We start from the raw sequence: 22,239 nt of genomic DNA on the forward strand, positions 1-22,239 counted from the left end.
GTCCTCCGGTCGCGGTTCCCCTTCGCTCTGGCAGCCGCAACGCGCGTCGGAGCGCGAGACGCGGGCGCGGATTTGCCTTCCCGGCTGGCCGCAAGCGTTTAGCCGCTGCGGCGTAGCCCAGGCGGACGCCGGTGGCACGCAAGCGTGTTTCTCCCCGGCCTCGCTGCTCGGAAACCCACCAGCTTTGGTTTTAATAACGCCGCGTCCTTATTTCGCATCGAGTTTAACTCCTACCGCCTGCCCCGCCAGCGAGTGAATCCTTTAATCCGGCTCAGGTGGCCAACGGGGATTTTATATCCCGCGGAAGCCGTGGCCCGGCTGCGTTTTTAAGCGAAAACGGGGTGATGCTGCAGATTCCCGTCCCCGCAGCCCGCGCTCCGCGCCGAGAAGCGTGCTCAGAGCCGAGGACGACAGCCGTTCTTCGGCGTTAACCGGGCGTTGCGTTCCTTGCAACCGTCTGCCGTCCTACGGGGAAAAAAAAAACACAAACCCGATCACACGCTGCCGCTTTTCGCCGTATTTTGAAGTCAAAAGACGTCGTTTCCGCCCTTTCCCTTTCTCGGGACCCGCGAGAAGGGTTTGGGTTAGAAGGGACCTTTTAAGCGCGTCTAAGTCCTCCCTGCCGGGCGCCGGGACGTCTTCAACTCCGTCGGGGTGCTCGGAGCCGCGTCCGACCCCACCTGGGACGTTCCCAGGGACGCGGCGGCTCCCGCCTCCCCGGGAGGCTTCGCCGCGCTCGCCGCGAAACGCTGCTTAGCGTTAGCCTCCATCACCGGTACCTGTGGCCCCGGATGTCGTGGAGGCCGTCGCCCGAGCGCGGCTCCGCTCCCGCCTTCGCCCTCCCAGCCTGCGGAAGCGACGCCGGTCGCCGTTAATCGGCGGCGATTAATCGGTCCAAACGAGATCCGCTCCCCGAGCGAATCCCTCGAGGCAAGAATCCGCCCCGGCGGCAGCTTTCGTCATCCGATTCTTTTATTTCCGCGCGTTCGGCTTACGCTCGCAGAAGCGAAGATTTCCCGTGCCGGGGGTAGCGCTTTGGGTGGAATTGATCCCGCTTTGGGACCGGAGGAGGGATTCGGGCTTCCCTGCGTCTCCGGCCCGTTTGCTGAAGCCACGGATACGTTTCCAAACCCCGAATTGGGATGGGTGCCTAATTTTTTTAACAGCTCTGCTGTGCGGGGTCTGAATTACCCGGAAATTTGGGTTTCTTGCGTAAAGCGGCGCTTTTCCACGTAAATGGCCCGTTTAACTCGAACGAGTCTCTGGAACGTTTAGGTGCCGGCTTCCGATGCTTCCCTGCCTGCTCCCAGCGGGATATTTCGGCTTTTAACCCGCATCCCTCGGAGTCACGTTTGCCAGAAGCTGAAGCTTCAAATTCAAGACGAGTTCGCATCGATTTCAGCGTCCGCGCAAAAAAAAACCAAAAAGAGGAGGAGGTGGGAAAAAAAAACCCCAAACCAACCACGAAATCGCTCCCAGAACTGGCGTCAAACCACTTCGGTCGGAAAAACAAACCCGAAACAGCTTTCCGCGTGGACCGGGTCGCGGCGCGCGGTCTGCCTCCGCCCGAATCGCGGGAGCGTTGGGCGCTGGCGCTGCGAGGACGATGGATTTGGAAGCGGGTTGGATTTGGAACGGCTCCGCGAGGCCGGGGTCGTTGACGTGCGCCCGGTCCGTTAGCGAGGTCTCCGCTCGGGGCGACGCGTCCTGCGCGCGCGGGCGACCGCCTGTCCCTAATCCTGATTTCCCTTTTCCCTGCCCGGTTCGGCGGCTCCTCCAGGAGCCGCGGCGGCTCCGGCTGAGACGAGCTCTCCGACGACGGGACCCGCCGGAAGATGTCGACTCCGGACCCTCCGATGGGAGGAACGCCTCGCCCGGGCCCCTCGCCGGGGCCGGGCCCCTCTCCGGGCGCCATGCTGGGCCCCAGCCCGGGACCCTCGCCCGGCTCCGCGCACAGTATGATGGGACCCAGCCCCGGGCCGCCCTCGGCGGGGCACCCGCTGCCGCCGCAGGGCCCGGGGGGCTACGCTCAGGACAACATGCATCAGATGCACAAGGTGAGGGGCCGGGGGGGAGCTTCGGAGGCTGCCGCCGCGCGCTGCCGTCCGGCAGCGCCGCGAAAATAGGTGCCGCTCCGGTAGGACGAGGAAGAGCGGTTTAGGGAGCTTAGTTTTCCTGCTAGTTTATTTTTTGGGGTGGGGGGCTTACGCGTCGTGTTTCCCTCGGGACGGACGGTCTGGGGAGCCGATGGTTTATTTGCGAGCCGAGTTTACGCGTGTTGCTCGCCGCCGGCGTCGGGCTAGCGTGCCTGCGTCCTACGCTCGCTTCCGCGGCGCGAGCGCGGGCTTGCGGAGTCGGATTCCGCGGCGAGGCAGGAGAGCGATACGTCTGATGCGGCTTTCTCTCGGCAGGGGTACGGAGCTCGGGGAAAACCTTCTCCCTTTCCCATTCTGCCACCAAAGCCTTGCGGGTTTTTTTTTTTATTTCACCGTCTAAACCCCCTTTTTCTCCGGTTTTTCAACATTTTTTTTCCATCACCTTCGGCTGAAAGGCCTGAGGGGGGACAAACCCGCGCAGGCAGAGCCCTCGAGCCATTTCAAGTTCCTTTTAACACCCCTTTGCGCTTATTCCCCTCCCCGCCGCTTGCGGCAGGCGTTTTGCCGCGGCGTACGGTGTTTCGCCGGCAAACAGCCCTTCGTTTTGAGGCGGGTGCTGGCAGCGTCCGCCGCCGCCGACCCTCCGGTGCCTTCGGAGCGCGTCTGGCCTCCCGCGCTCGGCTCCGCGTCTGCGTCCGGGAACGGCGTAACCAGGTCTTTGATTTCGGTTGCTTTTCCGCTGCAGCCCATGGACTCCATGCACGAGAAGGGAATAGCCGACGATCCTCGCTACGGCCAGATGAAAGGGATGGGAATGCGGCCCGGAGGGCACGCGGGAATGGGTCCTCCCCCGAGCCCGATGGATCAGCACTCTCAAGGTTGGTTTCTTTACGAAAAATAAACCTTCCTTTTGTGAGGCTGGGGCTGCGGATCCGTCCGGAGCTCCCGCGGCTCTCTGCTTCCCTCCCGTTTATATCGGGCGTCCGTTGGGATAGACGGGAAAACGAGCGAAGAATCGCGCGGAAAGGCCGAAAATCGTGCCGTCGTGTGCCGAGCGCGCCGCTCCCGCCCAGCCGCTGGCAGCCGGGACCTTCGCTTGCTTTAAATCCTCGATTTTGGGAAGGATTTAGCGCTCGCGGGGTCTCCAGGTTTAAAGCCGGTACCGGCTCTGCCGGGGAGGAGGCGTTTTCTGTAGTTTCTCTTCTTTTTCCCGTGACGCGGTCTTCGCCGCCGGCACCGCCGGCGCCTAACTGGTTCCCTCTCCCTCCAGGTTACCCTTCTCCGCTCGGCGGCTCCGAGCACGCCTCCAGTCCGGTTCCGGCCAACGGTCCGTCCTCCGGCCCTCAGATGTCCTCGGGCCCCGGCGGAGTCCCCTTGGACGGCGCCGACCCCCAAGCCCTGGGGCAGCAGAACCGGGGCCCGACGCCGTTTAACCAGAACCAGCTGCACCAGCTGAGAGCTCAGATCATGGCCTACAAGATGCTGGCCAGGGGCCAGCCCCTCCCCGACCACCTCCAGCTGGCGGTGCAGGGAAAACGGCCCGTGCCCGGAATGCAGCAGCAAATGCCGACGCTACCTCCGCCCTCCGTGTCCGGGACAGGACCAGTGCAAGGACCCGTGCAAGGGCCTGGACCGGGACCCACACCTCCGACCTACAACAGACCTCACGGTGAGCGCTGCGCCTTCGCCGGCGGCGGGGGAGGCTGGCGTTCCTGCCGGCAGCGCCGGGCTTGCCGTACGGAGGGTGGTTTTTTTTTTTTTACCCCGGTGCGGCGCGCGGCCGTCTTTCGGCGCTTGCCCCGGCGTGGGTTTTCCGCTTGCCCCGTCCGGTGCGCGGCCGTTGACTTCGCCGGGGTTTCGGCTTCGTGCCGCCGGCGAGGCGGGGAGATTCCCGCCGGCGGTTTGGGGCGTGGGAGGGCTGATTTCGCCCCTCCGACGCCGCCTCTGACGGGCAGCGGGCGCGCCACGCACGCGCGGACCCTCCCAAGCGGAAGGAAAAGCGCGTGGTAAACGCAAAAATCAACCCCTTAATGTGTTTTTTTTCCCTTTTTTTCCCTTTTCCCCCCCTTTTTTCCTTTCTGCCTTTTCTTTGGCCCTTCTGCAGGTATAGGAGGGCCTAACATGCCCCCTCCCGGACCCTCAGGAGTTCCCCCGGGAATGCCCGGGCAGCCCCCCGGCGGCCCCCCCAAGCCCTGGCCGGAAGGTGAGACCCGGGGCTGGTTGGCAACCAAAACCGCCTTAAACCGTGCCGTGAGCCCGTTAGGGGCTGGGCGTTAACGGAGCGGCGGGCGGGGGGGAAGCCTGCCGGCGCCGCGGCGGCGGAAGGAGCGTGGAGATTCCTGGTTGGAATCCTGTAAATGGTGGCTGAGCTCGCCCAAGAGTCGGCTCGGTCGGCGTCTTCTTCCGTTTGAGCTTTATGCGGCCGTTCGAAGTTTAACGGCTTCGAGCGGGGAGGGAGGCCGCGGGGTTTATTTGCCGCTAAATTCGCGGCGCGGCAGGGAGCGGGCGGCTTCAGGTGAGAGGGGAAGCCGGCGAGCTGTGCCGAAGCCGGGCTCCGTGCCCGCAGCCGCTTCCCTCTACGCAGGGAGGGGACGCGGGGCGTTTTTCCGTGCCGCTTTCCCGACGGCGCCGTGGTTTTTGTTCCCCGCAGGACCAATGGCGAATGCTGCAGCCCCCGCTAGCGCACCTCAGAAACTGATTCCTCCCCAGCCGACCGGCCGGCCCTCGCCAGCCCCGCCGGCGGTGCCGCCCGCCGCGTCGCCCGTGATGCCGCCCCAGACGCAGTCTCCCGGCCAGCCGGCGCAGCCGGCCCCCATGGTGCAGCTCCACCAGAAGCAGAACCGGATCACGCCCATCCAGAAACCCAGAGGACTCGACCCGGTGGAAATCCTGCAGGAGAGGGAGTACAGGTAGGGGCTACGCCGTGCTTCGGCTTGCGCGGCCCGGAGGGGCTCGCTCCACCGGCGCTTCCATCCTCTTGAGCCGTACCCCGCGACGGTCCCCCGCCCGGTTTTACCTCTTCTTGGCGCACGGGGATCCGGAGGGATGAGGGGCTGTACGCTCCCCTCGGGGCTTCTCCCGAAATCTCGTCCCTCCCGCTTCCTGGGGGTAACCGACACTTGGTTGGAGAGGGGGTGCCTCTCGGATTTGGGGTGCCCGGCGGCCACCCGGCTCCTCCCTCGCCCCCGAGATAAGGCAGGGCAGAGCTGTGCTGCGCCGCTCCCCGTCGGCATCCTCGTGCCGGTCCCTGCCCGCCGTGAAATCCCGTCTCCGTCCCCCGCAGGCTGCAGGCTCGCATCGCTCACAGGATCCAAGAGCTGGAAAACCTTCCTGGCTCCCTGGCTGGAGACCTGAGAACCAAAGCTACCATTGAACTCAAAGCGCTACGGCTGCTTAATTTTCAGCGACAGGTAAGCCGTCTGCCGAAGGAAATCTGGTTTATCGACTCGCGGCGGGCGGCACGCCGCTTGCGCTGTTGTCGTACGTCGCGGCGGCGCCCGCGGGATTAATTCCCTGATTTTTTTTTTTTTTTTTTTTTTTTTTTTTTAAAATCTGCTTCTCTCCAAAAGCTGCGTCAGGAAGTCGTGGTGTGCATGAGGCGAGACACGGCCTTGGAAACGGCCCTGAACGCCAAGGCGTACAAGCGCAGCAAGCGGCAGTCCCTGCGCGAGGCTCGCATCACCGAGAAGCTGGAGAAGCAGCAGAAGATCGAGCAGGAACGGAAGCGCCGGCAGAAGCACCAGGTCAGCCGCCGCGTGCCGAACGCGCCCTTTGCAGGGGCTCCGGAGGAGTTGGGCGGCTGGAGCTGGCAGGGCTGAACTTTTTTAGGGAACTCCCTTTTTTTAGGGGATTAGAGAAAGATCCTCTTGGCGCTAGACGGTCGCTGTAGGTCCCTTCCAGCGGCAAGATTCTAATTACGAACCAGAAGAGAAATCAGTCCCGTTTACGGCGTTGGGTGTGTCACGGGATCGCCAGGGTTGGAAAAGCCCTCTAAGACCATCCAGTCCAACCGTTAACCCAACGCCACCGCGTCCCCTAAACCATCTCCCCTAAACCGTCTCCCGAAGCGCCACGTCCGCACGTTTTTTGAATATTTTTGGTGATGGTGACTCCACCACCTCCCTGGGCAGCCGGTTCCGATGCTTGGCCGCTCTCCCAGTGAAGAAATTTTTCCCGATATCCAATCTGAACCTCCCCTGGCGCAACTTGGGGCTGTTTCCTCTCGTCCCGTCGCTGGTTACGTGGGAGAAGAGGCCAACCCCCACCTCACCGCAACCCCCTTTCGGGCAGCGGTAGCGAGCGATGAAGGCTCCCCTCAGCCTCCTCTCCTCCAGGCTGAACACTCCCGGTTCCCTCAGCCGCTCCTTGTGCTCCAGCCCCCTCCCCAGCTCCGTCACCCTTCTCCGGACACGCTCCAGCACCTCAACGTCCTTCTTGGCGTGAGGGGCCAAATTCACGTCGCGGAACGCCCGAGCGCCCGCGTCCTGACGCTTGCCTGTTTGCCGCTCGCTCCTCCCTGCAGGAATACCTCAACAGCATTCTCCAGCACGCGAAAGATTTCAAGGAATACCACCGCTCCGTCACGGGCAAAATTCAAAAGCTGACCAAGGCGGTGGCCACTTACCACGCCAACACGGAGCGTGAGCAGAAGAAGGAGAACGAGAGGATCGAGAAGGAGAGGATGCGCCGTCTGATGGTGAGCGGCGGCGCGGCGAAGCCCGCGGCCGGGGCTCGTCTCGCGTAGCGGGGTGCTGACCGTCCTCCCGTCCGCAGGCTGAGGATGAGGAAGGTTACCGCAAGCTCATCGATCAGAAGAAGGACAAGCGCTTGGCCTACCTGCTGCAGCAGACGGACGAGTACGTCGCCAACCTGACGGAGCTGGTGCGGCAGCACAAGGCCGCGCAGGTGGCCAAGGAGAAGAAAAAGAAAAAGAAAAAGAAGGTGAGTGGAAAGCGAAGCTTCGCGCGGGGCCGGAATGACGCCGAGGCGCCGATTTTGCCGTTTCCTTCGGCGCCGGGCCGCTAACGACCGTCTTCCTCCTCTTCCAGAAGGCGGAGAACGCGGAAGGGCAAGCTCCGGCGATCGGACCAGATGGCGAAGTAAGCCCAGTAATCTCGTTTCGTGCCGAGTAGGGTAGGAAACGCCAGCCCCGTGCTGGAAAGGCCCCTTGCGATCCTCCCTGCCGCGAGGCCGGCTGCGCCGATGAGATCCGCCGCGGCGGGCGGCTAAACCGAGGCTTCCCAAATCAGAGCGTGACGCCGGGGTGGAGAGCCAGCTCGCTCTGCGCGGCCTCGACGCGAGCGTTTCCCACGGGCAGGCTCTGGACCGCCGCAGCGGAGGGCGGCTCCGCGTTCGAGGGGCTTGGTCTCCTCCCCGGCGCATCCCCTCTCTGAGTCTGGGCGTTTCGGGTGGGCTGGGATTCGCGTCGCCTACGAGGGATCCGTGACGCCGCACGCGCGGGCGGCCCCGGCGACGCACCGGGGTCCACCCCGCGCCTTGAGCCTCGTGTGCTCGGCGCTTTGCAAAACCCCTTCGCGGCAGAAGAGCTTTTGGGTGATGTTTCAAACGAACCGTTCCCGCGCCAGCGGAGTTTGGCACCTCCCACGCGCAGATTCGTAACGCCCGCGCGGATTTTTTTCAAAGGAAAACGCTGAACCGCGTCGGCTTTCCTCTGGTGACGCGGTGCTTAAAGCAGCCGGCGGCTTTGTTCTTGCCGGCGGTTGTTGCGGCGGTCGCGGGGCGGGCTGGGGCGCAGCGGCGGACGCCGATGCACGCGCAGGCTGCGTTTCGAGGCAGAAAAAGCCAAATGCCTGACGCGCCGCCTGACTTTGGTTCCTCAGCCGCTGGACGAGACGAGCCAAATGAGCGACCTCCCCGTCAAAGTGATCCACGTGGAGAGCGGCAAGATCCTCACCGGCACCGACGCGCCGAAGGCAGGGCAGCTGGAGGCCTGGCTGGAGATGAACCCCGGGTACGCGCCGCGGCGGCGAGGGCGGGGAGGTTTCCTCTGCGTGTCCGGACCTGGGGAAGCGTGGGGAGCTGGAAGCGGCGCGGCCGCGGATCGGGAAGGAACGACTTCATCATCCTCCCTCTCGGCAGCCGCCAAAACCACGTGGGAGAGGCTTGGCGGCTGGTCCCGGACGCTCACGCTCTTTCCGGAGAGCGCCCGTGGAAACTTTGACTAAGGGAGGGGGAAAAAAATTAACGAATGAGCGTTTTATTAACAGAAAAAAAAAAAATGCTGCTGACAAAACCTGAGTTTTAACGCGAGGGTTTCTAGACCGGCGCTGACCTCGTGCTGCGCGCGCTGTTGGCAGCAGATTCGCAATTAAATATTAATATTTGTATTTCGTTAGATACGAAGTAGCTCCAAGATCTGACAGTGAAGAAAGCGGGTCGGAGGAGGAGGAGGAGGTAAGGAGGAACCCACCGGTCTCCCTCGCGCTTCCGCGGTTCCAGTATTTTTGAGGGAATAGGGAACGGCCGTCCGTACCGCGCTAAAGCCCGTCTCGAGAGTTACTTTTCCCAGCGCGAATCCGCGTCGGGCAGCGCAAACGTACTCGGAATAAACCGAAAAACCCGCGGAAAGCAAGCGAGGGGCGGCGAGGAGGCGGCCGGCTCGGTTCGTTAGCTGCCCGGTTTTCTTCCCGAGTATTTCTCGGCACGAGGCCGGCGCTTCCGGTAGCCTTCGCCGGCGGACGCGCCCGTGCCGGCAGGGTCTCGGGCGGCGAGCTCCTGCAGCGGCGAGCGCTTCCCTTGCGGTTCCCCGAGTTCCCGTTGCGGGCTCGGTGGTTCCCGAGCGCGGCCGAGCCGGTTTGGCTGCCGTCTCCCTCGCGGGAAGGAGAAACGGGCGGCTTCGTGCTCAGAAGGGCGCGGTTTGTGTCTCCCGGCAGGAGGAGGAAGAGGAGCAACCGCAACCTGCTCAGCCTGCCCTGCCCGTGGAGGAGAAGAAGAAGATTCCCGATCCAGACAGCGACGACGTCTCGGAAGTGGACGCCAGACACATTATCGAGTGAGCCCTGCCTCCGACCCCGCTCTCGCGGCGCGCCGTCCTCCGCTCCGGAGCCGCTTCCGTGGATCTCACGCGCTTCGTGCCGGAGCCGCCACGGCTCGGCGGGCGGGGTTCGCTCCGCTCCCGGTTTTTGAGAGCGGTTCTTCCAAAACGGGCGCTTGATTCGGCACCGTAGCGGGAAAACTACCCACCCCGGCACCGGTGGGGCCGCCCAAGAGGTTCTTGACCCGCATCTCCGACGGAATTGTCTTTCTGATCCATTTTTTCCCCCCGTTTTGCCCCCCCAGGAACGCTAAGCAAGACGTTGACGACGAATACGGGGTGTCTCAAGCTCTGGCGAGGGGCTTGCAGTCGTACTACGCCGTGGCCCACGCGGTCACCGAGAGGGTGGACAAGCAGTCCACGCTGATGGTCAACGGCGTCCTCAAGCAGTACCAGGTGAGAGGCTGCGGAAAGGCAGCGCCTGCCGCGCCGTACGCCGGCACGCCGCTTCTCTCGGCGCCGCCGGGGAGGTTTTAGCGGCAGTGACGCTCCCGGGAGCTGAGGGCAGAGCCGGCGCGAGATAACGAGCCGGCCCCGCTCGCCGCGTAAAACAAAGCGCGCCGGCCTGATTTCGTTCTTTTTTCCGTCCCCGCTTTTCGCGCCGCAGATCAAAGGGCTGGAGTGGCTGGTGTCCCTGTACAACAACAACCTGAACGGCATCCTGGCCGATGAGATGGGTCTGGGCAAAACCATCCAGACCATCGCTTTGATCACGTACCTCATGGAGCACAAACGGATCAACGGGCCCTTCCTCATCATCGTCCCTCTCTCGTAAGTGCGCCGCCCGGCTCCGGCGCGCCTCCCGGCGTCGCCGCCGGCTCCGCGCCTCCCCGGCATGATTCCCCGTTGCGCGAGGGCCGGGTTTTACCGTTTCTCTCTCTTTTTTCCAGAACTCTGTCGAATTGGGCATACGAGTTTGACAAATGGGCTCCTTCCGTGGTGAAGGTCTCGTACAAGGCAAGTACCGGCGTTGTTTTTGCACGCGCCTACCGGGTTCCTTCGGCCGCTCGTTTCGTGAAGGATTCCTCGGACGCCAGTTTGCCTTTTCCTCCCTCCGCTCTGACGATATTTCCATTATCCCGAGGAAGCCGGGACGCTTCCTGGCGCTAAATCGACGCGATCCGCGTTCCTTTTTTCCCTTCTCTGACGCCAGAAGGAATCCAGCCTGCGCAAACGTTCTCGCTGCCTTCCCGCAGCGATCGTTCCCCGTGGATAACAACCGCTCCCGCCGCCTCTCTTCTCCTGGAAATTAGGTTCTGGTTTAACGTTTCTGTTTGAAATTCTTTCTCCAGGGCTCTCCGGCGGCGAGACGGGCATTCGTACCTCAGCTCCGAAGCGGGAAATTCAACGTCTTGCTCACGACTTACGAATATATCATCAAGGATAAGCACATCCTGGCCAAGGTGAGTCGCTGTTAAACCTGGGCTGCGGCGGGAGGATCGCCCGTCCCCGCTGCGCTCGCGGCTCCCGCGCAGACGTCGCCGAGACGGTCCCCGTCGGAAAAATCCTGCCGTCTTAAGCGTCTTTTACCTCGGGCGTCCTTGTCGGCGCGCGGCAGGCGCGAGGAGCGGCCGCTTACCCTCAGCGGCCAGCGCGGATGTCGCGTTCTCTCTGCTGCTCGTTATTTTTGGCCGCGTCCCCTGTGATAGAGCAAATGCTGTTGCTTTTTTTTCCGTTGCGCCGTTTCCGAAGGACGCGGGCAGCGTGCCGAGCCAAAACCCCGGGCTCGAGGGGTTTAATCTCGCCCAGAGTTAGTTCTGCGGCGCCGCTTGCCTCGGTGACGGGGTACGACGTCGTACGCCGCGTCCAAGCTCGACGCGGCTTACCTCGGGGATTCCGAGGGAGCAGCCTCCTGCCTTTGCGCTGCGAGGACTCAAACACAGTTTCCTTTGTTAACGGCCCAAAATCCCCCGAAATACTGCAGCTCCCCGCAGCTGGGCCCCGGTCTCCGTCGACGGCTCGGCGTTCACGTTCTTCCCTTCTCCCCGCTCCTCCCGTGTCCGTCTGTGAGCCGGAGCCACCAAGCGCCGCTGGCGGGAGCGGCTCCCGGGGAGCTTAGCGCAGGTTTCCGCCGTCCCGGCTAGCCCGGATCTCTCCCGGGTGCCTCCAAGAGACCCGGCTCCACCAAAGGCTGCCGGTGGGGTTTTCCCTCGCCCACTCCGCCCTCCTCCTTCCCGCAGATCCGCTGGAAGTACATGATCGTGGACGAGGGCCACCGCATGAAGAACCACCACTGCAAGCTGACCCAGGTCCTCAACACGCACTACGTGGCTCCGCGTCGCCTGCTGCTGACGGGAACGCCGCTGCAGAACAAGCTCCCGGAGCTGTGGGCCCTGCTCAACTTCCTCCTGCCCACCATCTTCAAGAGCTGCAGCACGTTCGAGCAGTGGTTTAACGCTCCTTTCGCCATGACGGGGGAAAAGGTACGGCAGGAAGCCGGCGGGCGGCTGTCGCAGCCGGAGCCGCCGGGCGTTTCGGTGGCTTCGTAAACGCGCGGGGAGATCTCCGATCGCCGCGGCGCGGAGCGCCGTCCTGTAAAACGGCGGGTTTTTTTGGGGGGTGGTTTTCGGCGGAAGGCTGGAAGACGCGGGGCGATAACGGAGTGCTGGAAGCGAGGGCGGGCGAACGGTTCTCCCAGCGCCTTGGGGGGAGAAGCCGGTTGGGCTCCTGCGGCTCTCGGAGGGTCGAAGCTGCCGGCGGGGCTGTTGTTGGCGGCTCTGGAGCTGTCGGATGGCGGCGGCGGAGGTTTTGCGGGGCGGGTTGTCGGGCAAGATCGGTGAGCCCGACCTTTAAAGAAAACAAAACAAAACAAAAAATCAGCGCAGGATCCTCAGACCGCGACGGTCGCGTCGAAGAGACTTCCGGTATCCCGGTCCCGCCACGGATATCGGTATCCCGGCTTCCTTCCCTAACGCTTCCCTTTCCCGGCGACGCAGGTGGACCTGAACGAAGAGGAAACCATCCTGATCATTCGGCGCTTGCACAAAGTGCTGCGCCCCTTCCTGCTGCGGAGGCTGAAGAAGGAGGTGGAAGCGCAGCTGCCCGAAAAGGTAACGGCCGGGAGGAGCCGTCGCGCTCTTCCCCCGTCGCGGTGCCTTTGCGCGGCTTCCTTGGGCTCCGCGGAGCCGCCTGAGGACGGGGGGCTGGGGGGCCGCTCGGGCTTCGGGAGCGGACGGGTTCGCGCGGTGCTTCGGCGTCGCCGCGGGAATTAACCTCTCCGCCGTCCCCGCAGGTGGAGTACGTCATCAAGTGCGACATGTCCGCTCTGCAGAGGGTCCTCTACAGGCACATGCAGGCCAAGGGCGTGCTGCTCACCGACGGCTCCGAGAAGGACAAAAAGGTCCGGCCGCCGAAATCCCCTGCTCCCGGCCCGTCGCTCCGCTGCCGGAGCGGGGCCGGAAACGCCTCCGGGGATCGGGGTCTGCGTTCCGCGCCCGTCCCCGCTTGCTGCCTCCGCGGGGAGAGCACGAACCCCTTTTACGAGCCAAGCGAGAAGCCCTGGGGGGACGGGGCGAGGGCGGCCGGGCCGCCTCGGGGGCGAGCGCGGCCTCGCGCGCGGCCGGGCGAGCCGTGAGGCTCGCCGGGGACGGGGGCGGGGTGTAATCCTGCGGCCGCCGGGAAGCCCGCGGAGGCCACCGGCTCTCTTGCCGAAGTGATCGGAGAGGCAAATGGCAATTAATTAATTAGGGGGAGGGGGGCGGGTCCAGCGCCTCTAGACGCGGCTCCGGCTGGATCTGGGCGACGCGGGAACCTCGGGGCTGCGCAGCCCCCCGGCCAAATACCCCCGGCGTGTTCCTCGCCAACGCCTGTCGCAGCCGGCAAACCGGATTTCTCGTTTCTTGTCTCCTTCGCGCAGGGTAAAGGCGGCACGAAAACCTTGATGAACACGATCATGCAGCTGCGGAAGATCTGTAACCACCCCTACATGTTCCAGCACATAGAGGTAACGCGGGCTCGGGTCTGGCGCGCGCCGCGGCGGCGGCGCGTCCCGCAGCGGCGCGTCCCGCGGGAAACGTGGGAAAACTCTTCCCTCCCCCTCCTACACGGAGAGGAACCGAACGGCTCTCGTGGCTGCGGCACGGACCGGGCGGTAACGAGCCGGCCGCCGGCCCCCGGCGCGACACCGTGCCGATGGCGGCCGCCTTTGCCACGCTCCTTGCCACCCAAAAGGGTCCGAAATCTGCTCAAGCGAGCTCGGCGGGGCGGTAGCGCCTCGAAAGAGCGAGGCCGGGCGTATCCCTTCGGGCTGATCAATTCGGACACAAACCCCGCCGCGCCGGCAGCGGGGCGGTGCCGGCTGACGCCGGCCGCACCTTTCGGCGCCGCGCCGCTCCTCCGCCCGCCTCCTGAGGCGCTTCGGGAGGGCCGGTTCGCTTTTCGGGCGGTTCCGGGGCTTCGTGGGATTTCTGCGTCCGCGAGGACGGTTTCTGACGTCGTTTCTCTTTCCCGGTGGCAGGAATCCTTTTCGGAGCACTTGGGGTTCACGGGCGGTATCGTGCAAGGGTAAGGATGTTTTGAGAGTTACGGCGAGCGGGGCTGCGCGGGAGTTTATCGGCGCGTGGTAAATGAACCGGCGCCGCCGCGGCGAGCGCCGACGGCCCTTACGCGAGGGAGACGCCGCGTTTTCAGCGTCGAATCCTTATTTCCCTCCTCTCTTCCCTGCCAGGCTGGATTTGTACCGTGCCTCAGGCAAATTTGAGCTCCTCGACAGAATTCTCCCCAAACTGCGAGCCACCAACCACAAGGTGCTGCTCTTCTGCCAGATGACCTCCCTCATGACCATCATGGAAGACTATTTTGCTTACCGCGGCTTCAAATACCTCAGGCTGGACGGTGAGTGCCTCTGACGCGCGGGGACGGCGGCCGCCCCCGTTACGTACGGCTCGCGGTGAGGATAAACCCCACGCGTGGGGCCGAGCGGCGAGGTAAGCTCCTACGGGTTCGCCGAGCCGGCGTCTCTCGCGAGGGAGATACGCCTGAAGCAGAGAGCGCGTCGCGGGGCGGCCGACGCGGATTAAAGCCGTAAAACCTCGCAGGATGAAGGGCGAAAGATAGAAAACGCGGCCTCTGACTTGATACGTAATCGTCGGCCGCGGCTCGGTTTCCTTTTCGAACCCAGCCGATCTACCGTTTAATTCTGGAACCCGGCAGGATGCTCTTAAGGGCCGTATCACAACCTGAGAATGACGTAAATAGGAATTAATTAGTCGGATCCCGGCTTGGAGTCGGAAGCCGTGCGGCTTAGCACGTGCACGAGCCTAGTTCGGTAGAAAAGGCAAGTCCGTTCGCCGTTTCCGTCGGGAATAAAACGCCAAATACCTGTCAAGACGCCCGCGAAGCCGCCGAGGTCGGCGCGGACCCGGACCCTCTTTGCCAGCAAAGAGCGGCGCCGGCTCCGTAGAGAGCCGACCTCCTGGGGCGAGCGTTGGGCTGCTGGGAAGGTGAGGTGCAGGACGAGACCGGAGCGGTTAATTAAACCCGTTTCTCCCTCCCGGTCGCTCGCTGGGAGCGGTTCGCTCCTTCGGTTACGACGCTGGCGACGACTCCCAGGGCGGGGAGCGGCGTTAGGGCGGCGTCGCGCTGGCGGCCGGCCCCTCGCCCGGCTCTTTCCGCTCGGAGCCGGGCGGTAACCGGCCCCGCGCGCCCCTTCCCCGCGGCCGAGCGGCGAGGCTCGCCACGGTGTGGCCGGCGCCCAGGCGTCGACGCGCCGGCACGAGCGTGAGCCCCTCGAAGGGTTCCCCGCGACGCGGGGCGAGCTCGCCGCGCGCCCGCAGCACCCCGGGCTCGTGCAGAGCCCTCACCTGGTTTTACCGAGCCGCCTTCCCCTAAAGGGAGCGGAAAAGGGTGGTTTTTGGGAGGACGAGCCAGGAGAGACCCTCGCGTGTCGCTGAGCTCGGTCTCCCGCTGCCGCCGGCCTCGTGTCAATGACCCCGGCCTCAAACGTACCAAACGCCGCCGTAAAAGCAGCCGCGTTGCCGGTATCGCCGCCGTGAGGGCTCGGAGATCTTCCGACCCGCTCGCCCGCGGCCCGGAGGCCACGTCAGGCCAGCAGCACCCGCCCGCTTTAGCCGCTCCTCTCGAGTCTTTCTACCGAAAGCCGCCGCGCCGCGCCGTCCTTTCACAGGACCTGCGCCCCGCCGGGCTCTCCCGTCCCCGCCGGAGCCCCTCGTGGGCGCCCGGCCCGCGGTACCCCAAGCGCGGTACCCCAAGCGCCTCCTCCGAGCTCCCTCCGGAAGGGCGGGCAGCCCCTCCGGCCGCCGCGGAGCCCCTCGCGCTGCCGTGCCGCCCGGTCGCGGAAGCCGGGGCAGGAGTAACCCTTGCTCTCTGTTTTTAGGAACCACTAAAGCGGAAGACCGGGGCATGTTGTTAAAGACTTTTAATGAGCCGGGCTCAGAGTACTTCATTTTTTTGCTGAGCACTCGGGCTGGCGGGCTGGGTCTGAACCTCCAGTCTGCCGACACTGTGATTATCTTTGACAGCGACTGGAACCCTCACCAGGTAAAAAAAACCAACCAACCAACCAAAACCAAACGGCCGACCGACCGACCAAAAAAAAAAACCCCCCAAAAAAAACCAAACCAAAACAAGCCAAACCAAAAAAGCGAGAAAAATGGATGGAGACGACGGCTCCGTCCGCGCCGTCTCTCGCGCACGCCTGGAAGAGCACCGCGCTCGCTCTCGAGCGTCCGCACCTCTCCGAGCCGCGCAGTCGGTGCTGGCGGTGCGGCCCGACGATGAAGACCCTCTGCCCAAACGCTGCCCCGCGTCCGTCCGTCCACCGCTGCCCGCCGCGGCGGCGCAGCCGCGTTCCCCGGGACGAGAGCCGGCGGCAAGAACCCGGGCGTTCGCCCTCCCGGCTGCGAGCGGGGCTCGGTTCTGGCAGGCGAGGCGGGCCGGAGAAAACAAGCCGAGAGTCTCGCGCCGCTGCAGCTGAGCGACTCGTTGCGCCGGCAGTAAACCTTTAAAGATTTTCCCTGCCGGCAGCGGGGGCCAGAGCCCTTTTCCTCCTCCCAGCACGAGTCGAGGCGTTGAAACCCTGCCGTCCTCCAAGCCCGGTGCCGGCGGAGACCCGCGGGCACGCTCCCGGTGCCGGCCAGCCCGCGAGAGGCGGAGAGCCGTCCCCAAATCCTGGCTGCCGTTGCTGGCGCGGTCGTTTTTTTTTCCTTCCCCACGCACGCTCCGTCTCCTAAGGAGAGAGCAGCCGCCGGTACCGCTGGTTTCCGTTAGCCGAATTCCCTGCGAGCGTCCCGTAGTCCCCGGGGATCGCTGAGAGCGTCCGGGGCGCAGCCCGCGTCTCCCACGAGGCGTTTTAGAGGATAAAAGCGCGTTTTACCTCGGCGGGAGCCGGCTGTAAGTCACTCGGCAAACGATGCGCGCTTCCCCGGCAGGACCTGCAGGCGCAAGACCGAGCGCACCGCATCGGGCAGCAGAACGAAGTGCGCGTTCTCCGGCTCTGCACCGTCAACAGCGTGGAGGAGAAGATCCTTGCCGCCGCCAAATACAAGCTGAATGTTGATCAGAAGGTTATCCAAGCCGGCATGTTTGACCAGAAGTCCTCGAGCCACGAGCGAAGAGCCTTCCTCCAGGCTATCTTGGAGCACGAGGAGCAGGACGAGGTAAGGGGCAGCGCTGGCAGCTTCCTCCTACTCCAGAGCGCGAATGGCGAACGTGTGGCTGGCTTTGCTCCACCGCTCTGCGCGTCCTCGAGGCCAAGGGCGCGGGGGCCAGAAGGAAAAAAAAAAAAAAAGGAGCATGAACACTTGTTTCTATTTGAAGTGAATTTTTAGCGTCGGTGAAAGGTGCCGGATTGACAGCCCTGGAGACTGAAGTCCTCTATTTATCCACAGAACAGATACAGCGCGGGCAGCGGCAGTGGCAGTGCAAGCTTCCCCCACACTGCCTCGACCCTGTGCCTGAACGCTGAGTTGGAGGAACCACCTCTAAAGGTGAGAGGGGTTGTTCAGTCTCCACGCCCATTCAATCCTCGGCCTCGCTGCTGAGACCGCCAACGCACGTGCCGGCTCTTGACGGTGATCTTTGGCACCGTGGATAACCCGTCCGCTAGAAACTGGACCGAGGCCACCCAAAAAAAAAAAAATAAAAAATAAAATAAAAATAAAAAAAAAACCACACATCTTTCACGGGCAACCGAACAAGCGTCGGATGGTAACGATGTTCGGCGCTGTGCTCCGAGCGGACGAACTGCCGCGCCACCTTCCCTCGCCGCTGAATCGGGGAATTTAAAATCTTGCAGGAAGAAGACGAAGTTCCCGACGACGAAACGGTCAACCAGATGATTGCGCGGCACGAAGAGGAGTTTGACCTTTTCATGGTGAGCATGGCACGGGCTGCGGAGGAGGAGTGGTGCCCGCTGTTCTTCCGAGTAGCAGCTAAAACGGTCTCTCTAACAGAAATCGGCTGAGAGTGCTTAACGAAGCCGTGACTCGTTCCGCAGGTAAAACGAAAGGGTAGGGCAGGGGCTCGGAGGCAGGACGCTGCCGGCTCCGGCAAGGGACGAGCTCCGGGGCAGCCGGAGGAGAGCGGCCGAGCCTCGGGCTCCGCTCCTGCTGCGGGAAGGAGGAGACGGGGCCGAGCGGCGCCTGCCCGCGCGCACGGACCCCCGCCCTCGAGCGAAAAGCCGTTTCCCCGCCCAAAAGGGGCTCCGGCCTGGGAAAACCGCCGGAGGTGGCACGGGGAGCCCTTAAAACGGAGGAGAGGCTCCTCCGAAGGGAGGCCGCCCCGCTCGGCGCCTCGGCCGAGGATTCGCGCTCTCGCCGACGGCGCGAGCCCTTAACGAGGACGGGGGTCTCTCGCCCGGGCGTCTCTCGCCCAGGGCTCTCCCCTGCCCGAAATCGCGGCCCCGTCGGCTCCGCCGGCGCGCGCTTCCTTAACTCCTGTGCCCGGCGCGCCGGCTCGCGGTCCCCGGCGGCCTTCGGCAGCGGCGGGCTTGGCCGGCGGAGAGAGCAGCGCTCCCCGGCCCCGGCAGAGCTGCCGGCTTAACCCAACCTGGCGCCGCTCCGGCGAGCGCGTGCCGCGCTCCTCCCCGCCTGCGGCCGGCGGGCTTCGTTGGACGCGGCCTCTACCGAGCTGCCGGGAGCCGGTAGCCACCGAAACGCCTCCAGCCCCGCGGGCAAGCGTCCCCGCTGCCGGCGCAGATCCCCCCCAGCCGAGACCGCGCCGGTCCTGCGGCAACCCCGCGCTCCCCCGAGGACGCCCGGAGGCGTGGGGGACGCAGCGGCCGCCCCTCGCCGTGGCTTCGCCGGCAGCCCCGCAGCAAACCCCCTCTTCTTGCAGCGCATGGACCTGGACCGCAGGCGGGAGGAGGCGCGAAACCCCAAGCGCAAACCGCGCCTGATGGAGGAGGACGAGCTGCCATCTTGGATCATCAAGGATGATGCCGAGGTGGAGAGGTTGACGTGTGAGGAGGAGGAGGAGAAGATGTTTGGGCGCGGCTCGCGGCACCGGAAGGAGGTGGACTACAGCGACTCGCTGACGGAAAAGCAGTGGCTCAAGGTATACATGGTACAGCATCGTTCTCCAATGGCCTTCTCAAACCTCCGCGTCGGCGCTCGCGTCCCTCCCTCCGCGCCGCCGCCCGGGGCCGCGGCCCTCCCCGCCGCGCTCGACCGCGCGCTTAAAAAACCGCCCTGTGCCCCAGGGGAAGCGGCTTCGATTCCACCCCGAAGCCTTTGGCCCGGCCGCCGGCTTTCCCCCGGCCCCGAAGCGTCCCGGCGTGATCTCGTGCCGGAGCCGAGGGGCGCAAGGCCGGGCGGGCTCTGAGCATCCGCGGCCGCCGCTGGCAGGCGCGGTTGCAGGCAGCAGGAGGAAAACGCCATGAGAATTCTACCGAGGCCGGCGGCGTTAAGCCCGGTCTCGCCGCGGCCTCGCTTCTCCCCCTCCCACAATTAGCCCTTCGGTGAGGGACCTTCGCGGTCACCCCAAAGCCATCGCCGCGCCCGCCAGCGGGGCCCTACAGAGCCTCCGTTCCCGGGAGCCGAACCCCGAGTCGCGTCCCCGGCCCGCCGGGGTTCGCGGCACGGCGGGGGGAGCCGCTCGGCGCTCCCCGGAGCCCCTCGGCCGTGGGTCCTGCCGGGGCTGGGAGCCACGGAGGCGGGTTAAGCGGGTCGTGGCTGAGCGGGCGCTGCCGGCAGCCTGGCGCGGACGTCTCCCGGCACGCGGAGCCGCTTCGGTCGGCGAGACGCGCCGCCGAGCCCCCCGTGGCAGCCCCCGGGAGCCTCCGTGCTAGCGGATCCCGTGTCGCTCCCCTGGGCAGGCGATCGAGGAGGGCACGCTGGAGGAGATCGAGGAGGAGGTGCGCCAGAAAAAATCCTCCCGTAAACGCAAGCGGGACGCGGACGTCGGCTCCGCCACTCCCACCACCAGCACCCGCAGCCGGGACAAGGACGACGATAGCAAGAAGCAGAAGAAGCGCGGCAGGCCGCCGGCGGAGAAACTCTCCCCAAACCCCCCCAACCTCACCAAAAAAATGAAGAAGATCGTGGATGCCGTCATCAAGTATAAGGACAGGTAAGAGAAGCGGGGGCGGGCGCCGGGCTCCGGCCGCGCTCTCCTGACGAGAGCCGGAACCCCGGCCCGGGAGCTGGCGGCGGCACCGGTTTCGTCCGCGCGGCGCTCGGGCGGACGCCGAGGTCGGCGGAGCGCCGGGAAGATCCGACGGGCCGGGTGCCGCATGCGTGGCCGGCTGGCGGCTTCGTCGTAGCGGGCTGGGAACGAGGAATTTGTTAATTAGGCTGTGGGGGGCGGCGCTGCCGCCGGCTCCGGCAAACCGCGGCCCGGCTCGCGCCCGGCGTGGCCCTAGGCTGCGAAATTCGCCCCATCCGTTTTGGAGCGGCCTCGTGGCGTGCGGCTTGTCCCGTGTGTCACAGTCCGCTCGGGGCTATGCTGCCCGGCGCTGCCGGCGCCGCGCCTCACCCTTCAGGCGCCCGTGGCGCAGCCATTGGCGCGTCACGCGGAGGAGCGGCCGTTTAAACGCCCCCGGACCCCTCTCGGGGAGGCTCCGGGCGCTCCGCTGCCGGGCACACGCGCGTTCTCCCCGCGCCGGCGCCGCCGAGGAGGAGAGACGGGTGGAAGCGGCTCTGCTGCGGCTCCGGCCGGCGGCGCGGCCGGCTGCCGGGCACTCACCGTTGACGTGCGGTTTCTCTTTGCAGTAGCAGTGGACGGCAGCTCAGCGAAGTCTCATCCAGCTGCCTTCCCGCAAGGAGCTGCCGGAATACTACGAGCTCATCCGCAAGCCCGTCGACTTCAAGAAAATCAAGGTAACGCCGCCGGCGTCGCGCCGCGGTCGCGTCCGTCTCCCTCCACCGCGCCGGCGGCCGCGTTCTCCCCTCCGCCGGCGCGCGGCGGCTCCGCCGTTCCCCTCGGCGCGGTGTCCGGGGCGGGCGCGCGGCGCGGCCCCCCTTGTCGCCGCCCGGCTGACGAGCGCGGCGGCGGCCTGACCGCCCCCTCCTCTCCCGGCAGGAGCGCATCCGCAACCACAAGTACCGCAGCCTGAACGACCTGGAGAAGGACGTCATGCTGCTGTGCCAGAACGCCCAGACCTTCAACCTCGAGGGCTCCCTGGTAAGGCGCGGCGCGGCGCGAGCCCCGGGGAGGCCGCGCGGGCGGCGCCGGCCGCCCGCCCGCTCCCGCCGCCCCTCACCGCGGCGCCGTGTCCCCCCCCGCCCAGATCTACGAGGACTCCATCGTCCTGCAGTCCGTCTTCACCAGCGTCCGGCAGAAAATCGAGAAGGAGGAGGAGAGCGAAGGCGAGGACAGCGAGGAGGAGGAGGAAGGAGAAGAGGAAGGATCCGAATCCGAGGGTGAGGACTCCGCCGCGGCGGGGGGAGCGGGGCTGGGGGGGCCGCGGCGCCCGGACCTCCCCCCTCCCGCGGGGCGGCGGCGGGCGGCGTGCCCGGGGGAAGCGCACGCTCGCCCGCGCCGCCGCCCCGGGGACCGCGGGGACGCCGGGGACGCCGCCTCGCCGCGTCCGGCTGCCGCCCGGGGCCGCGACCTCCGGGCCGGGGGGCGGAAGGGGGAGAGCGCCCGCCGCCCACCCCCGGGAGCCGGCGCGGCCGTGGGGCGCCCCGTGACCCCCCTCTCCTCCTCCTCCCCCCCCAGCGCGCTCCGTCAAGGTGAAGATCAAGCTGGGGCGGAAGGAGAAGGCGCAGGAGCGGCTGAAGGGCCGGCGCCGCGCCAGCCGCGGCTCCCGCGCCAAGCCCGTGGTGAGCGACGACGACAGCGAGGAGGAGCAGGAGGAGGTAAGGCCCAGCCCCCAGCCCGCTCCTCCTGCCCCCCATCCCCTCCTCCTGCCCCCCAGCCCCCTCCTCCTGCCCCCCAGCCCCCTCCCCAGCCCTGACCTCTCCTCTCTCCCCCAGGATCGCTCCGGCAGCGGCACCGAAGACGACTAAACCGACATTCCACGGCCCCGTCCCCCCGTCCCCCGTAGCGCTAACGGGTAGCAACGCCGTAGTTCCAGACTCGAGTAAACTGTATAAAACCTCTTCCGTATTTATACTGCCGAGAGCCGTAGCCCCCTCCCCGGCGCGGCAGCCCCGGCGTCGCGCAGCGTTCGCCGCCGGGAAGGCGCGGCGCCGGTTCTTCCTTTCCCGCGGCGCCGACGGCGTTCCCCCTCGCCCCCGTTTCCAAGCGTGGATGCATGCGCCTCGCCGTCCCCTCCCGGCGCCGGATTCTTCCCCGCCGCGGCGCGGGGGGAGCGCGGCGGCGGCCGCCGTCGCGCCTGTCGATGTCACTGGATTTCGAGCAGTAATAAATTAAACCCACGGGACCGGGCTTGCCTTCGCCGGGTCTCTGCTCGCCGGGGGGGGGGACGCCGAGGGGCCCTGGGGGTCAGGGGCTGAGCCCCGCGGTGGGGCTGGGCGGATTTTGGTGGGTCGGGGTGGGAGCGGCACCCGGCGAACCGCCGCGGCACCCGGTCAGCTGCCGCGTGACGGCGAATCGCCGCATCGCGGCTTCCCCCGGCGGCTCAGAGGAGACGCGGTGGGATTGGGGGGGGGGGGGGGGAACCTGACCCCCCCCCACACACCCACCCTCACCCCGGCTTTCGGGGCGCCCACCCGCCCGTCCCCGCGG

General features: G+C 65.9%; 1 protein-coding gene across 1 annotated transcript; it reads left to right on the forward strand.

Annotated features, from left to right (window-relative positions):
• Positions 1–1,187: 1,187 nt before the first annotated feature.
• On the forward strand, positions 1,188–21,776 carry SMARCA4 (SWI/SNF related BAF chromatin remodeling complex subunit ATPase 4). Its single transcript, XM_082012190.1, is given in 35 exon segments — positions 1,188–2,057; positions 2,842–2,974; positions 3,367–3,765; positions 4,201–4,299; positions 4,747–5,005; positions 5,380–5,506; positions 5,666–5,839; positions 6,619–6,792; positions 6,870–7,037; positions 7,145–7,195; positions 7,937–8,067; positions 8,453–8,510; positions 8,990–9,108; positions 9,396–9,546; positions 9,758–9,921; positions 10,041–10,107; positions 10,443–10,553; positions 11,331–11,573; positions 12,087–12,200; positions 12,383–12,490; positions 13,007–13,093; positions 13,607–13,653; positions 13,817–13,983; positions 15,485–15,648; positions 16,539–16,766; positions 16,998–17,096; positions 17,405–17,482; positions 18,445–18,663; positions 19,424–19,677; positions 20,319–20,344; positions 20,347–20,426; positions 20,629–20,730; positions 20,837–20,969; positions 21,268–21,407; positions 21,525–21,776. Coding segments are annotated over 35 exon segments (4,929 nt in total). The 5' UTR covers positions 1,188–1,835; the 3' UTR covers positions 21,558–21,776.
• Positions 21,777–22,239: the final 463 nt, after the last annotated feature.

The sequence above is a fragment of the Phaethon aethereus genome (assembly GCF_964289735.1).
Source record: "Phaethon aethereus genome assembly, chromosome: 32".
NCBI classification, from domain to species: domain Eukaryota; kingdom Metazoa; phylum Chordata; class Aves; order Phaethontiformes; family Phaethontidae; genus Phaethon; species Phaethon aethereus.